Genomic DNA, 15,482 nt, shown 5'->3' with positions numbered 1-15,482 from the left:
CAATGCATTTGAAAATGTATTTCACTGTTGAATGTTCCTTTGTCAACTTCCTCCACGAACAAATGCGTGACTTTTATCATTCAACAGAATCAACATAGATATAACGGAGCTCCAAGGGCAGAGATTCTGCAGCAACCAAGGCTTCTGAATGTTGATGGACACATATTGGCTTTTAAGCTAATGGTGGAAATTATAGTCTTTCTGACAGTATTGAGCGTTTGAAGCCTGACCACACATGGATTGGAAAATCAATAAATGTAATTTGCATAACCTGCCATTTCGTCTCTGCGTTTTTTACTTAAACAAAATAAATAAATAAAAGCTCTGACGGAAGAAGGATGTTCTAGTCTGTTTTTCTTTTTTTATGAACTATGAAAATGAGTTTTCCACTTGAGGAATTGTGTAACCGCAGAGATACAGCATCTATTTTCATTAATCGCTGCTATCAGGGGACCGATAAAATGAAAGATCTTATTCAACTGGTTGAAAACGGTCCGTGAGTAATTATCAATTCATCAGCTTCATATTAGTCTGACATTGCTGCTCTCCAAAACTAATAAGGTCCTCAGAGAGCTGGGAGCACGTTGCTGGTGAAAACCACTGACGCTGTTGTCGTTCTGCACGCGCGCATTTATTAAAACACTTTCTCCGCCGCGTCTCCGAGTGTCGCCGGGTGCATGTGCGTGCCCTTCTTCTCCGGCTCATTGGGATGCGCGGCGCCACCTCATGGAGTGAGAGCTGTCCGGGCCTGCGTCGGAGTCATTAGTGCGCTCGTTAGTCCGGTTATGTTAAATCTAAATTACCATTCATCATCACACAGGGACCCATCACTTATTCGGATGTGGCCCTGGCAGACACACCAGCTAACTGGATTAACTCATTCAAAGACATGCGGGCACACTGGCGAAAACGCCGCGGAATTCCAAATCAGCCGTTAGCTACTTGCTAAGTGTTTTAAGATGGATTCTACAGCATTGACTGGGACATTGGAGGGTATTAGCAACGATGGCTTCGCCCTTGTGGACGCAGCCATCGTGTCACCCGCTAATATGAGTGACCGCGCAAGAAAGGCAGTAATGTAATATCGAAGGCTTCTGCTCTGTTTCCATGCCCCATGATTGTAGTCGGAATGATAAAATCCAGGGCCGGAAATTTTACATGACAAGAGGCTTGACCTCGTCCACCCGAAGCAACGCTGACCAGACCAGAGCTGCATAAATGGATTGGTCAACGATGGGGAAAGTTCCCAGGAACAGTGAGGCTGAGAAAAAAAGCTATTGCTCGTGTGCTCCTGTATTCTGGACTTATCCATCAAGGGTTGCCACTAGAGTTGTTTTAGCCTAGTCCAGGGTTAGGCTTTTAGCTAGGAGGGCGTCTGGGCGTCTGCAAAACATGAAAAAGTGGACATCCAATCTTGACCGTATCTTGGTATATGGCGTCCAAACTATAGTCGAGACTCTGGCGTCCATTTTTGTATGTTTTCCAGACGCCCAGACGTCCTCCTAGCTAAAACCTGTCCAGGGGTGGCCAACCAGTTAGTGGCTAATAGCCACATATTGTATTTCTGCAAAGAGCCACATGCTACAAATATGCAGGTGTGGCAGACAAGGATCACCTGAACAGCGTAGTGTAGCGCACATCCTTGCATGTCACATTGTTGCTGGTTCAGGTCCGGCGTATGTCTCTTGTGTACGTATTTTTAAAGGTAATACATTTTACCGTGATCCTCCTCGAAATATCAAGCGGCATAGACAGAAATGTGTGCACCATTGATTTTACTTACATGGCTCATGCCACCAATAACGTGCACCCAGTCTCTCCAGACTGGAGTGTCTCATCTTCACTCCACTGAATTAAATAGACTTCACTGCGATCAACAATGAATAATACACGAAACACATACCATACGTTTAGTTTAGGTCATGACACAGTGAACTTAGTCACGTAAATCGTGGATCTGATGATGATCCAAGCCTGAGGACCGCGACTCTCGCATTGTTTACGTTTCAAAGTTAAATGTGTTTCAAAGTCTCCCCACCAATATATTGAAATTTCGCTGCACTACTTTTACTTTTCCGATGAATTTTCGCGGCACATGTGGTGAAGAGCCACATGAAACTGGGCAAAGAGCCTGGCCTAGTCTATGTAGATCACCCAAACACATCACACCTATCACCTTCATGTCCTCCTACATCACATCCACAAACCTCATTGGTTGTGTTTCTCTTTGACTCAGTACCTTCACAGTGAGCACTCTTTGTCCATACATGCTCTGATATGTCTGATCTCATTGTAAACCCCAAAGAAAATGCGACACAGTTCATCACACTTTTTTTTTTTTTTTTTGCTGCAGTGACCTTCACCAATCAATCCCTTGCATCTAAAAACAGTGAAAGCTCCAGGCTGGACGGACACTGTCGTACCGCAATCACTTCTGAAACCACCTTGTCATAGGTCGCGCCACTGTCGCTAGCAAGCCATGCAAATTGCCCTTGTTCTCTCAGTAAACATCCCTCGCAAGAGTCAAGCAAGAACAGCAGGAGGAACTACTTTGCTTGAATGTACCGCTCAGACCCTGGGTTTTCATACCTCTGTGTTGCGGCTTGTGTTTGTACTTGTACACCACAAGTCAATTGTTCCCCGGAAAACAAGTTCAGGAGGGAGTGATTTTCTTTCTAGAGGTTTCAGTAAAACATGATAGTATTTTGGACATAGTTTACTTTGAAAAACATAGACTTTTATTTTGTCAATATCCTCAATTTCCTCCACTGCTCAAGCTGTGCTTTCGCCAAATTCTTGTGTTCCAGAAATGAAACCTCACATATCCACTGTGGGGACCCTGACTTGCATGGAGACACAAGTGTCATGCAGCTGGTGGAAACAACACATATAGTGACGTTGGGAAAGTGGACATTCGCGTCCTATGCTGCTGCAGGCAGATTTGGCGTTCAATTCAAGGACATGCTCCGCCTTCTGTGGCATATCCTGACGCAGTAGCAAGCACGTCACGTAAAAGAAAGACACAGGAAGGTGCACCTTTCATTCTATATGTAAGTACGAGTCAAGTATTAAAGCCCCTCAAACAGCCTCTCCTCAACAGAACAACAAGGTGACACAGTCTCTTGACTCCCAGTCATACGCCTTTTGACCGACGCCGTCTTTGCTCACGGGCCTCCGAGATACTCAAACCTATTTATTTCTGATAGTCCAATAGCTATCTTTTATTGCATTCACTCCTCATTTCTGTTCTACGTGTGTCCTTGCAGAAGGTCGTTCAGTACACAGCCCTGACAATACCTCCAGATACTTCAGCAGTACTTAGCTAATGTGACAGTGAGAGAGGCTGTTTATCGCCACCAGGGAAACCGGTCCAGTTCCGCGAATATAAATTCCATGAAAGCCGGATTCTTTTCCGGAATATCAAAGAGTTTTGAATCTGTGAGTGTTTTTTTCTTGACTTCCTGCTTCCTTCATTGACACAAATGAAGACAATTGAGAAAGACTTGAGGGTACAGCGGCACTCAGCATTAAATTAGCTCTCACTGAGTAATAATCCGCACACACAAACTGTCACACACATTCATTCGTTGCTGCTGGGAGGAATTCCTTCCATCTGTGTTGATGCGAGGGATCCTTGGGAATCAGAGTGGCCTCCTCCAAGTAGAAAGTCTGCATGGAGCATAATTACATTTCCACTCCACCAATGTTTATTGGCCTTGAGTTTAAGCATTTTGACCATCAAAGGTGGAATCAAAGTATAAAGAGGAAATCCGACTGCGGCTTTGTCGAGTTAAATGGTCACGGTTCTATTCTCAGTCATGCATTGAGTGGAATTCATGTTCCAATTTCCCTCGATGAGTTTGTGGCAGCGGCGCAGACTTAGCTATCAAAACATGGACTGGAAATATGCGGAGGAAAATTGTACGTATTGTCATTATGAATCAAAGCGAATACTTGAGCCGAGCATCAGCGGGCCGTCCGCAGTACAAATCCTCCTCATGTTTATTAGCTGCAAGCATTTGGGAACATCCAGCTCCTGTGAAAGTCTGACCTTTGCGATGGAAACCGGTCGAGCCGAGAGATTGTTTCTGACATTCAGATGAACTCCAGTTCCAAAGTGAACATGTGCGTTTGAATTTGGGCAGCTTCAATTTGAAGCCTTTAATAGCTCCGGCGGAGATAAATGGGCTGTCTGGTAATTAGGATGAAGGGGAACAAAAACACTGAGGAAAATCACTCTGGGAATGGAAAAATGAGTGGAGTGCTAATTGATTCTGATTCCTTGTCTTTACTGACAAATATGATCAGTTCCCTCGGGCTTTCAGAGTGCCGGGTGTTTACTTCCTGTTTTTTTTTTACAAGCTCTCATGAGCATTCTGCACATTTTCTAAAGCAGCAGTCCAGCCATTATTCTGTTTTTGTCGCCACTATATTTCTGAAAATCTCTCTGAAAACGGACAGTTTGGGCAGGACATTTTCCACATCTCTAATTCATCAGAGCAGCCACAGACAAATGACTTTTGTGTCTCGACAATGGCGGTGACCAAGGTTAAGGAGCTCCATGTATCGCTGCTGCAAAGTAAAAATGGGATGGTTTTACATTCCAATATGAATTATCATGAGTGGAAATCTGCCTTACTTCATCATCCAAAGGACTCTAAAAAACAACTCGGCTAAACAAAGTGCATGTTTTGGTGATAAATATTTGGGTAATGCTGCCTTCAAACTGCAGCAAAATTATGGGATAGGCTGGATATCGAGGAATTTTGTGTAGTGTGATTGGGTTGTTTAGGTATATTCACCTCCGTCAAGCAACCCTGCAACAGACTCATTTTTTATCTGCGCTGGCTCGGTCGACCATGAGGTGAAAGCTCATCCCACTTTCACCAGATTTCCCTGACCTGCTTCAGCCGGGTGCGACGGCTTGTGATGTCACCTGCACCTAAACATGAATGCAGAAGGGTCAAACTAAGAGGCGCTCATGCGCAATATATCAAGGGGGAGGGAGACACCGTTGATGTGACATTGGCTGAATGCTAGCAGAAAGAAGCACCACAGAATGCAGAGGCAGGTAAGAAGTAAGCTGCATCGTAACATCATGTCATTGGCGTCCATCGTGATCCACTGTTGCAACCGACATGGTCTCAGCATGATGCCGTAGACGGAAGAACAGGGGGGCGGCTGAGGCAAAGAAACAACATATCAACGGCAACATCTGCAACTTGATTCTTTTAGCAGTCTTTGTCTATGTATATACAGTATGTCTAGGACCATAAAGTTCACAAAGTAACTAAAAATACCTTCAGCTGTAAAATGTTTCTTAGCATTGCCAGTATTGATTGTAACATCTACAGTTTCTCAGGGGTCATATGTTTTGTTTTGTTTGTTTTTTCTTTGAGTACCCTTGAAAGCACAATATAAAACATAATATTAGTATTATTATTATTATGATTATGATTATGATTATGATTATGATTATGATTATTATTATTATTATTATTATTATTATTATTATTATTATTATTATTATTATTATTATTTTTATTATTATATGTTGACACATACACAAATATGGCTCATTGTTTTTTTTTCTTTGAGTACCCTTGAAATATAAAACATATTATTATTATTATTATTATTATTATTATATTATTATTATTATAATATTATTATATGTTGACATGTACCATATGGCTCATTGTTTTTTTACCCTTGAAAGCACAGTATAAAACATATTATTATTAGCATTATTATTTATATTATTATATGTTGATATAAAGAATATGGCTTGTAGAAAACTAAGGGCCACACGTTCTGAATCGAAAAAAAATATTTTATATTTAAAATTGGGGATCATATAAACATAATAGGTCAAAATTAATCTTGCATACAAGTGTCACTGATGTAGCATGAAATGGTCAATTAAATGTGACTTTACACTTCAGTAAAACCACTTCTAATAATGTGACTGGTGGTGGCAAATCTGTTTGTCTGGTGCTTTTATGGGGCCATAAATCAAATTGTCATTTCATCTCTAAATGATGAAAAACTTATTATGCAGGACTGAGTTTTAATTTCTGCTACAATCTGGACAATCTGATCGGAGGATCAGCAGTGGGTGGAAAACTCCAGAGATTATTCCTCCAAAGATAAAGACGTAACTCTTCCTTGAAGTTCCATAGTCTCCACAAACATGTAGATTTCACCTGCTGGCAGCTCGACAAAAAAACCTCTGCGCACAAGCCAACAACTTCATATCGCAAATTGACTGGCACCGTCGCAGTAACCCCTTTTCATCTTCAGGCGATGGAATCTTCCCTAAAATCATCCGAGCGCGCCAATTTCCGCTTTTAATTTTTCACCATGGCAGCTGCAGAGTTTATCTTCATTACTTTTGGGACGACGGATATTAAGCGGGGAGGAGAGACGGCCGGCACCAGAGGTCAAGTTGGACTCTGCACCGCCATTTGCAAGTCGGTCAGTGTGATTGAGTAGTTTTTTAATGAAACTTCTCCAACTCATGAATGAATGAGTGAAAAATAAATTCAGAATATTTTGGGTTAAATGATAAAAAATAATATTTTATTTCTTCTTCCTATTTTTTTCTTATTTTTTTTCTTTATTTATTTATGAAACTTGAAATGTCCTTTTAAGAACAAGAAAAGTTTATGGAGTCAAAAACAACAGGAGTTTTTTTCTATCACTGATTCACATTAATAATTCAAAAAACTATTATTCAGTCTTTGACCTAAATTGGCCGGCACTGATAGAGCGCGGTGAAAACATCGGATCAGCACCAGTGTGGGTCTCCAGCCCGCCCTCAGTGCATCTGACAGCCGTCGAGCTCTGGAAACACCAAAGGGCCAAATTGAGTCAGGCAGTCAGACATTTGTTCCATCAATAATGAATGCCTTTCTGCTCTCCTCCCTCTGATCCCCTCAATCTTGCTTCTATCACTGCTGGGTTTTTTTAAACATCACATCAGTCAGTCTCATCAGATTCTCCCGCCTGCTTTTCATCCTGTTTTTTTTTTCTTTTTTTCCAAGTCATCACACCTGTCATTCTTATAATTAAAATCGAATTCTGACTTTTATTTGAAAGTTGTTTTTTTTCCCAACTGGTTTTCATAAACCAGCACCACTTTGGTCCAAATAAAAGGTCTTCCAGACCAAAGACATGGATTCAACTACGTTTTTCAGTCATAAAATGAAGTCAGTATCACTGTCCGGCTTCAGAAGTGTTCAACCACCTCATGGATTAACTTGTTACTTGCTAGCTGCGAGGGATTTCCTCACCTGGAGCACTATCTCTTGCACTTCAGCTTCATTTGCGCTCGACAGGGGCTGATTTTCTGAGACTCCTCATGGCAGGCAGCCACTAGCACGGGGGGTTACTCACAGTGGTCCTAACATCTGAAAGACTCACGAATAGTAACGAAAATAATGGGAATTAAACAGACAAAAAACATGATCTAAGAAGTCCCTCCTTGTCTTTGGACGGTGCTAAATAGAGATGTAATTTCTGAGTGCAAAAGATTCGTAACTCTTAGAGTGGGTGGAAAACATTTTCATTTTCTCCTACCGGAAAAAGCTAAATAGCATGGAGACACCCCACATAGCTCTTTGATGGCAGCCAAAGGACGACCTGAGGCACACGCTATTTTGCAAACCTCTGCGTGACGTCTGGATAACTGGCTTTTTTTCTCCATGTGTTTTCACAGTTAGTAAGCTTCACTGGCTCCCGGTCCATCTCAAAATCCATTTGGAACACAGACTGCTCACCTTCAAATCCATGACCTCGCCTTCCTCTCATCGCACCAAACTCAAACCCTATTGACTCTACTGGACACCTTCCTCATGCCCCTCTGTCCACCATTGGACTCCAGTGCCAGAATTCAGAACCTTCTTACCAAGCTTCCAACCCCAACTCTGGTCGCACACGGCCAGACGTACATCATGTTTTATTCCAGCCTGTTCTTCTTTAATGTGACATAGAGATAAACCCTTCACGGTAAGAAACTACCACCCACCACTCCGTGATGTGGCACCTCCACTTCAGTGCAACATAACTTTTTACAAGTCAGACTCTTGGAGTCAAACAAAACGATAAGAGTTTGGGCATCACCTTGGTACTTCCCAGCCACACACTCTGAGAGAAAACTCAACGAAGAGCTACTTTGGTACTTCAACCACCTTTTATTACAGAGACATTACGCAACACTTCAGGAGCTTCCGACAGCTTTTGCACTTCCTTCGAGTCTTCTGCAGAGAAGTTCACGTCGAAGCATGAGAACTGCAGCGCCTCTACCTCTGGAACTCTTTCTAAAACAGCCACCGATGCCTCTTGAAATCTAGCATCACGTGATGGAAGTGAATCAAGGTTACAGAAAGTTTGATGTTTTTTCACACGTCAACCATGTCAGCTTCTGTTAGCAACCGTGCAGCTCCATGTAAGGCACTTGGGCATCGCTGAGTCCTTCGCTTCAGGGGGCAAGTCGTTGCACCGTAAATGTAATTAAAAGGTCTTTAAATCTTTTATGATTTATTTTTTCTGAAAAAGCTGCTCTAGATTTTCCTGTTTGGCTCGGTTAGTTTAGACAGACATTAGCAATCAAGCAGGAGTACAGCCCATGAGGCGATCCAGTATTTCCCACCGCTGTATCTTTCACATCTTCCTCTGCCTTCCTTCCTGTCCCCTCGGCTTCTCCCTCCCTCCCTCTCTTTCCTCAGATCCAACAGCCAATAAATAAATGATGTCCAGGAAACTCTCTGGTTTTACAACACGGATACCACACTCCTTCCTTTTCTTGCTTTCCGTCAACTCCCCCTCCTTTTCTTTTCCATTTTGCGAACACTGTCCACCGCCTGAAACTCTCTTGTCTCTTGCCACTCGGAGGCAAAGTGAAGTGAAAGAAAAAAAAGACAGAAAACGTAACCGCAGTCCTTTTGAGTCTAAATAAATCATGGCCAGGCACTGCCTTGCTTTTACATCACTGATCCACCGCTTTCATCCCAGCAGCCATGAAAGAGAGAGGCGAGCGCGCGATCTGAGGACGAATGAGTAAAGGGAGCTAATATCAAAGGACAGAGTGAATTTAAAACGCATCTATAGTCAGATCTGCCTTCGCTGCGAAATCTTTTTCGGAAGCAAAAACACCACGGAAAGATTCGGCTGTCGTGTTACACATCGACAAGAAGACTACAACCAAATGTTTCATGTTATGTTTGACAACACGAGACGTCTTCAGAAGATTTTTCAGAACATTATAAAAATCAAAGTCCAGTTTGGTCGTCTTGAACGACTATGTTATTGCACAGTTAACAGCTTCATCTTTGGCGCTCCTGAAGGTTCTCTCAGACAAAACCTTTATCGGTGCCATTCAGGGGCCCTTTAAATGTGCATTCATCTTTAAAAAAAACACACTGTGAGGTGCTATACCTCGATAGCAAAATGGATCTGACCCAGATGTGGACTGTGAACCGCAACGGTACGGATATGTTAGCCAGATCCAAAATGGATGAGGGCCAGATTTGGCCTGGGGAAGCAATCTAGGGCCCGAATGCAGTACAGATCTGGACCACATTGGGGCCAGATCCGGGTGACTGAGCCACATTGGTGCCAGATCCAGGCTATATCCGGCATGGATCTGGGCAAAATATGATGGTCAGATTCCAGATAGCAGTAGGCTGTCTCTGGCGGATTCAGCCAGATCTAGTATGAAGGCAATTGAGGCATACGATTCCTATCAATATTCAAGGATCTTTATTGTCATTATGCCAGGCATAACAAAATTTTGAGAGTAGCCGAGAGCCCTGAGCTGCAGGAGACACATTCAAATCTGACAACTTGTTTCCAGCTCGACTATCTGGGCAAGGTCTGCAGGACTTTATCGAACAGACTTCTGATATCAGAATGTTCAGTCTGATATCAGACAGTAGGCAGCTGGAAGTCTTTTTATTGAGTCAGTCCAGTATATACAGATCCAAACATATTTGGGCTAACACTCGCCGACAAACTACATTCACTTGCAACTTTCTTTTTTTATTGTTTTAGTGCTCATTTCTTAAAGAAGAAAATAAGTTACATGGTCAATTTCAGCAGTCAGGAAACAGTCCTGTTGGAATGTGTTAAATGGGTGCATTTTGGTTCAAAGTGCCTTTTTTTAAATCAACAATGGCATATTTCAATGTTGAGGAAAGAAGCTATGGGTAGATGCCACCTGGTGTTAAGAGTCCTACCAGTCCAGAAAAAATGGAAATAAAACACGAGATATACTCTGAGGTGAAGCTGTGACCTCACCATCAACACAATGATCGCGAGCACTAAACACTACTTTCCATTTCCTCCATTGAGAAAACACACAATGACTTGCCGCTTAAAAAAACAAAAAACAAAAAAAAACTACAGCTTACTGCCTTGATACTTCCACAAACAGACTAGACAATATTTTCCTTGGCAACCACTATATTTCACATAAGGATTATGAATTTATGATGGACTTTAATATCTTGTTGACCAGATGGAACGTGAGAAACAAAATTCATTGATCGGCAGGCGAGCACACGGGTGTCAGTGGGTATCGGGCATGAAGTGTCCCGACCCTAAACCGGGTCCCTTCCATGAGACGATGAGCGGCCGCTCAATAACCAACAGATTCATGAAGCCACGACACCCAACCGTCCGCTCACATTTGTGTTTTTCCACCCTTAAACAAGCCTGATGGCCCAATACCGGGCTGCGCCTCGCCGGCGCCGCTCTGGTGGAAGCACATTAAGCAGCTCAGATAAGGCCTCGTCGAGCAAGAAACAGTAGCTAATTAAAAACGACTCGATTAATTAATGTGGAGATTCGTTAGTGGCACACACGCAGCTTGGTGCTCTGTTCAATTAGAGTGATGTACCTCTCTCACACGCGGGAGGAGACGGGAGCACTCTTTCCTTCCGTGTACCAATGCCAACAAAGAGACAAAGGGAAACGCACTTCAGCCCTTTAGTGACTGCACTCACTGAGAGTTGGGTTATTTTGACGTCATGGCTGCACAAGTGTGTTGTGAGTGAGTGTTTTCCAGATTTTATGATCATCTGAATGGAGTAGTGAATAGATTTTTGTACTTTAAGAGATGAAAAAACTGACAGGAATCATCAATGTGCCATGATACATTTGGACTATTTTACTATTTTCCTGGACTTTTATTTACCGGCCAGTTGACAGGAGAATGTCGAGGCGATTCTAGCGGCTGCAGTAACCCTCACCTTGAACCTGGCTTCACTTAACTTCAAACATGGAACTCAGCACTGCCCTACAAGCCTTCAACCTAAAAGAAAATCCCTTTCAGATTCACCGCTCTTCATCTTGCTCCCTCGCAGTGAATGCACAGCTGAAACTAGGGGCGTTTTTTTACTGTATGACATGCACACCATCGGTAAGCTCTTATTTAAAAATGCACTTTAGCAGCTCTGGTCGTTCAGGAGTCATTGTCCTGAGAAGCCTACCACACTCTTGACACAAGCACAGGTGAATCTGGTCAGAGTTTGGATGATGACCAGGACACTGGTGTATGAACAAAGCTCTGCCTTCAAATGTACTTCGACTTTCGGATCAGGTAACTGTTCAAGAAGTTATGGTCAACAAAGCATGTTGAGAGGCTCAGCGATAAAAGGTGAACGTAAACTATAGTGTCATGACAAAAGAGTGATGAGTTTGTGTCAGGAGTGAAAGGGTGATGTAAGTGTCTCCAGTGAGAGAAATTGCAAGCTAAACATGGCGTCTGTGTTCGACTCAATGGAGTTAGATTCTTTACTTATTTTTTTAATCAAGAAATTAGATGCACAGAAGCCACATTTGTAGGTTCTATTGGAGATATTTTATATAAATGATGGGCAGCGTCTTGGTACCTCTTGACATATGGTATTCCACATCTCCGTCCAACCTCCAATGAGGTTTAAGAAATAACATAATGACACATTTGAATAAGCAATTACACTGTAAAAAGCATGTGTGTACTTTGGTTCAGAAATGAAGCACAAAATCCTCAGCGTCCGACAACATTTGCGCTGTCAAATGGACTGGGATGTAAATGTGTCCGCCACACTTGCTAATAAGTAGCGTCTTGAGCGAAGCTTCACCTTGAGACAAAAGAACAGCTCCGGCTCAAACACACAGCTGTGGTGTCAGAGTGCACACACCGAGCGCCCGCACCTACCTGATGGTGCAGTCACATGACCTTCAATCTCTGCGATCTCTATTATCCCATTTTCTACAACGGTCACCAAATCAACCCGCAGGAGCAGATGGATCTGTGTGTGTGTGGAACATCTGTGTGGGTTAAGATGCTTGAAATGAAGATCAGTCCAGCAGCAGAATCACTTACTGTCATTCATGCCATTTGCGCGCCAACAAGCGCACGTGCACACACGCACACACGAGACACCTGCCTTTATTAAAACGTCACATCCAGCCAGAAGACGATGTGCTGTCACATTGTCTGCTGTGAATGGGAGCGGCTGCGTATTTACAGTGAATTGTAAATTCTGCCCAACGCTCAGACGTCAGGAGACTTATGAATTGCTAATATGTTGCGTCCCCCACACCACCCGCCACGACCACCGGAGCCTTCAGCGCACAGAGCAAATATGAAAGCAGGGAAACAGCTCTAAACTGTCACAAACACGACACAAATACAAATATGAAATATTAACTCAGGCAGCAAGCACAAGCCGTCGCACAAACAATCCATCTTTGTCATTTTCATACAATATTTAAGATACAATTTGAATTGAAATTGAAATTGAAATTTTTTTTATATAAATTATCATTTGGCTTGAACTTGGAAAAAATAGAAAACACTTGAATCATACAAATATATATATATATATCTGCTTAATTTTTCATTGCATGTCTCTCCTTCAATGACTTTGGAAACTGGAATCAAACTTTTTAATGCATTTAGATTTTTCTATTTCTTTATAATTTCATTTGTTGTCTTACTTTTCTTTATTTGCTCTACCTATCTATCTATCTATCCATCCATCCATCCATCCACCATCCATCCATCCATCCATCCATCCATCCACACTCCATCCATCCATCCATCCACACTCCATCCATCCATCCATCATCCACACTCCATCCATCCACACTCCATCCATCCATCCACACTCCATCCATCATCCATCCATCCATCCATCCATCCATCCACGCTCCATCCATCCATCCATCCACACTCCATCATCCATCCATCCATCCACACTCCATCATCCATCCATCCATCCATCCATCCAGCCATCCATCCACCCACCCAACCACACACCCACCCGTCCATCGTTCCATCCATCCATCCAAGCCTGCAGAAACTGAGAGCAGAACTGGACTAGATCAGCGATACTATAGGGAACACCAGTGATGAGGCATCTTCATTGATGTCATTGTGTTGGCAAGAGTCCAACCTTCAAATCGACACATCGCTGACATGAGCGGCTAAACAGCACAGCCACCAAGTGACTTTTCGATCAAACCATGATTTCCATTTATTCCAGAGTGGGTGCTTCTCTAATTCCCTAATTTCTGGCTCACTTCTCTCCACAATTGCTTATTCTGATTATAATATTCAGCAACCTTCTCACACAGCAGACTGTGCCAACAACCCCGCGGGCAACTGAGCCAACAAATAAAGTGGACCATTTTCTAACTTTTTTTTTTTTTGGTCTATAAAGGATGCTCTTTCGATGAAGACATGACCCTCGGAGTTGCCTTTTTTTTCATTTGAGGGAATGAATTGCACCTATCTGCCACCCAAACCTCTTCACAACACTGACCGCTGGAGCAATCGGCGAGGACAAAAGCTGAGAAGTGGCGGCTTTGTCTAATGACAACAGTCACAGTAATGCATGAGCAATGACAAGAGCACAGATGAGTGTCTTTGTGCATGGAGGACGGCAGGCTGGTGAGCGGTGAACAGGTATCCGAACACGCAGCACGGCTAGGTACAAACGTTTCACATGGTTCACACGACAAAGTTACTCCAGACATGCGGAGGATGCTGATGAGAGTGAAGATGGAGAGCAGAGGAGGAGACAGAGCAAGAGAACAGAGGAAGAGGAGGAGGAGAAAAGAAGTGGGTTTTATCTACTTACAGAATCTCCAGATCGCGCAGCGCTCGGAAAGCTCCATCTTCGATGCAGCTGATGTGGTTGCTGTCCAGTTGCCTGCATCAGTCACACAAACACACACACGCGCGCACACACACGGAGGAGAGAGAGAGAGGCAAGTCAGCGCGGTCCGCTCAGCTGGGGGAGGGACTAGCAACACAAGTGTGCGTGTGGGGGTGTCGGAGAGGTGATACCCCCAATCGTAAGCTAAAAGTAGGAGAGTGTCAGAACTCCCCACACACACACACACACTCACACACACAGTGGGGACACCCAGACAACAGCACCTAAGCTCTCACCTCAGTGGTGAAATGACCAGCCCCGAGCAGAGGAGGAGAGGAAAAGGAGCGCGGGAGGAGAGAGGGGACCGGTGTGCAGAAACGGCCTGCCTGGCATCAGCCTATCACCTCCTCTCCCCGCCGCTCGCCCAGCGCACACTGGCCACCGGGAGAGAGAGGAGCGAGAGAGGTCGACAAAGTGAAGAGGAGAGCGAGCGAGCGAGCCGTCCCCGCTAAAGCCCACCCTTCATGTCTGTTCTGTAAATATTAATTGCATTTTCTCCCTCCTCCATCCTCCCCCGTCCTCCTCCTCCTCCTCCATGTCCTCTTTTATTCTTCCTTTTTTTTCTTTGCTCTGTAGTGAAAGCGGGAGTAATTTCATTACATTAGGCCAGCCAATCCATTAAGGGCCTTTTACCGGCTCCGTCACTGAAACAATTTCATTAAAAGGAAAGCCTCTGTAAATCAACCCACAGTCACGACACTGACTTCCTTCCTCCCTCTCTCTCTCGCTCCTCCTAAACTTTACCGCTCGCTCACTCGCGCCAGTTTGGTGGTCGCACTCCCAGATGGACCCCGTGCCCCACTGTCATCCATCCTTTGCTTTTACCTTAATTTGCTGCGCTACAACCCCTCCCCCTCACCTCTATCCATCCCGCCATCTATGAACCTGACAACCCTGAAAACTCCTCCGCACCCTCCCTTTTCTCCTTCCCGTCGTTTGGTCCCTCCGCCTCTTCTCCTCTTCTTTCTTTCCGTCTTCTGCGGATTGGATTGATTGAGAAACCGCAGACGGACATTTATTGTTCGATATTTTTAGGGGTCTTTGCGACACAATCTTTCGGGACTTGTTTTACATTCAACTCAAGTGAACTACGTTACTGTCTTATTCCCATTCCCAGGATTGATGTTCATCTTTTGCTGGACGGATGGATCAACCTTCTTCACCAGCCAGAAGGAGCCTGCTCCAATGCTTCAGCCAGGCTTCTTCTCAAACAGTCGCCCAAGATACATGACCTTCTCTTGACTTCTCCTGTTTCCAGGTTACTCCAAAGTT

The 15,482-nt window shown here is 43.8% G+C and overlaps 1 protein-coding gene across 1 annotated transcript in view; it reads right to left on the bottom strand.

Annotated features, from left to right (window-relative positions):
- Positions 1-15,482, bottom strand: part of slit3 (slit homolog 3 (Drosophila)) — a 236,512-nt gene that overhangs the window by 73,802 nt on the left and 147,228 nt on the right. The window contains exon 6 of the mRNA XM_053878275.1: positions 14,133-14,204. Within this exon, the coding sequence (XP_053734250.1) occupies positions 14,133-14,204 (72 nt within the window). The remainder of the gene's footprint in view (positions 1-14,132; positions 14,205-15,482) is intronic.

This window comes from Synchiropus splendidus, chromosome 11, assembly GCF_027744825.2.
Source record: "Synchiropus splendidus isolate RoL2022-P1 chromosome 11, RoL_Sspl_1.0, whole genome shotgun sequence".
Lineage (NCBI taxonomy): Eukaryota > Metazoa > Chordata > Actinopteri > Syngnathiformes > Callionymidae > Synchiropus > Synchiropus splendidus.
This window is presented reverse-complemented; position numbering and strand designations above follow the sequence as displayed.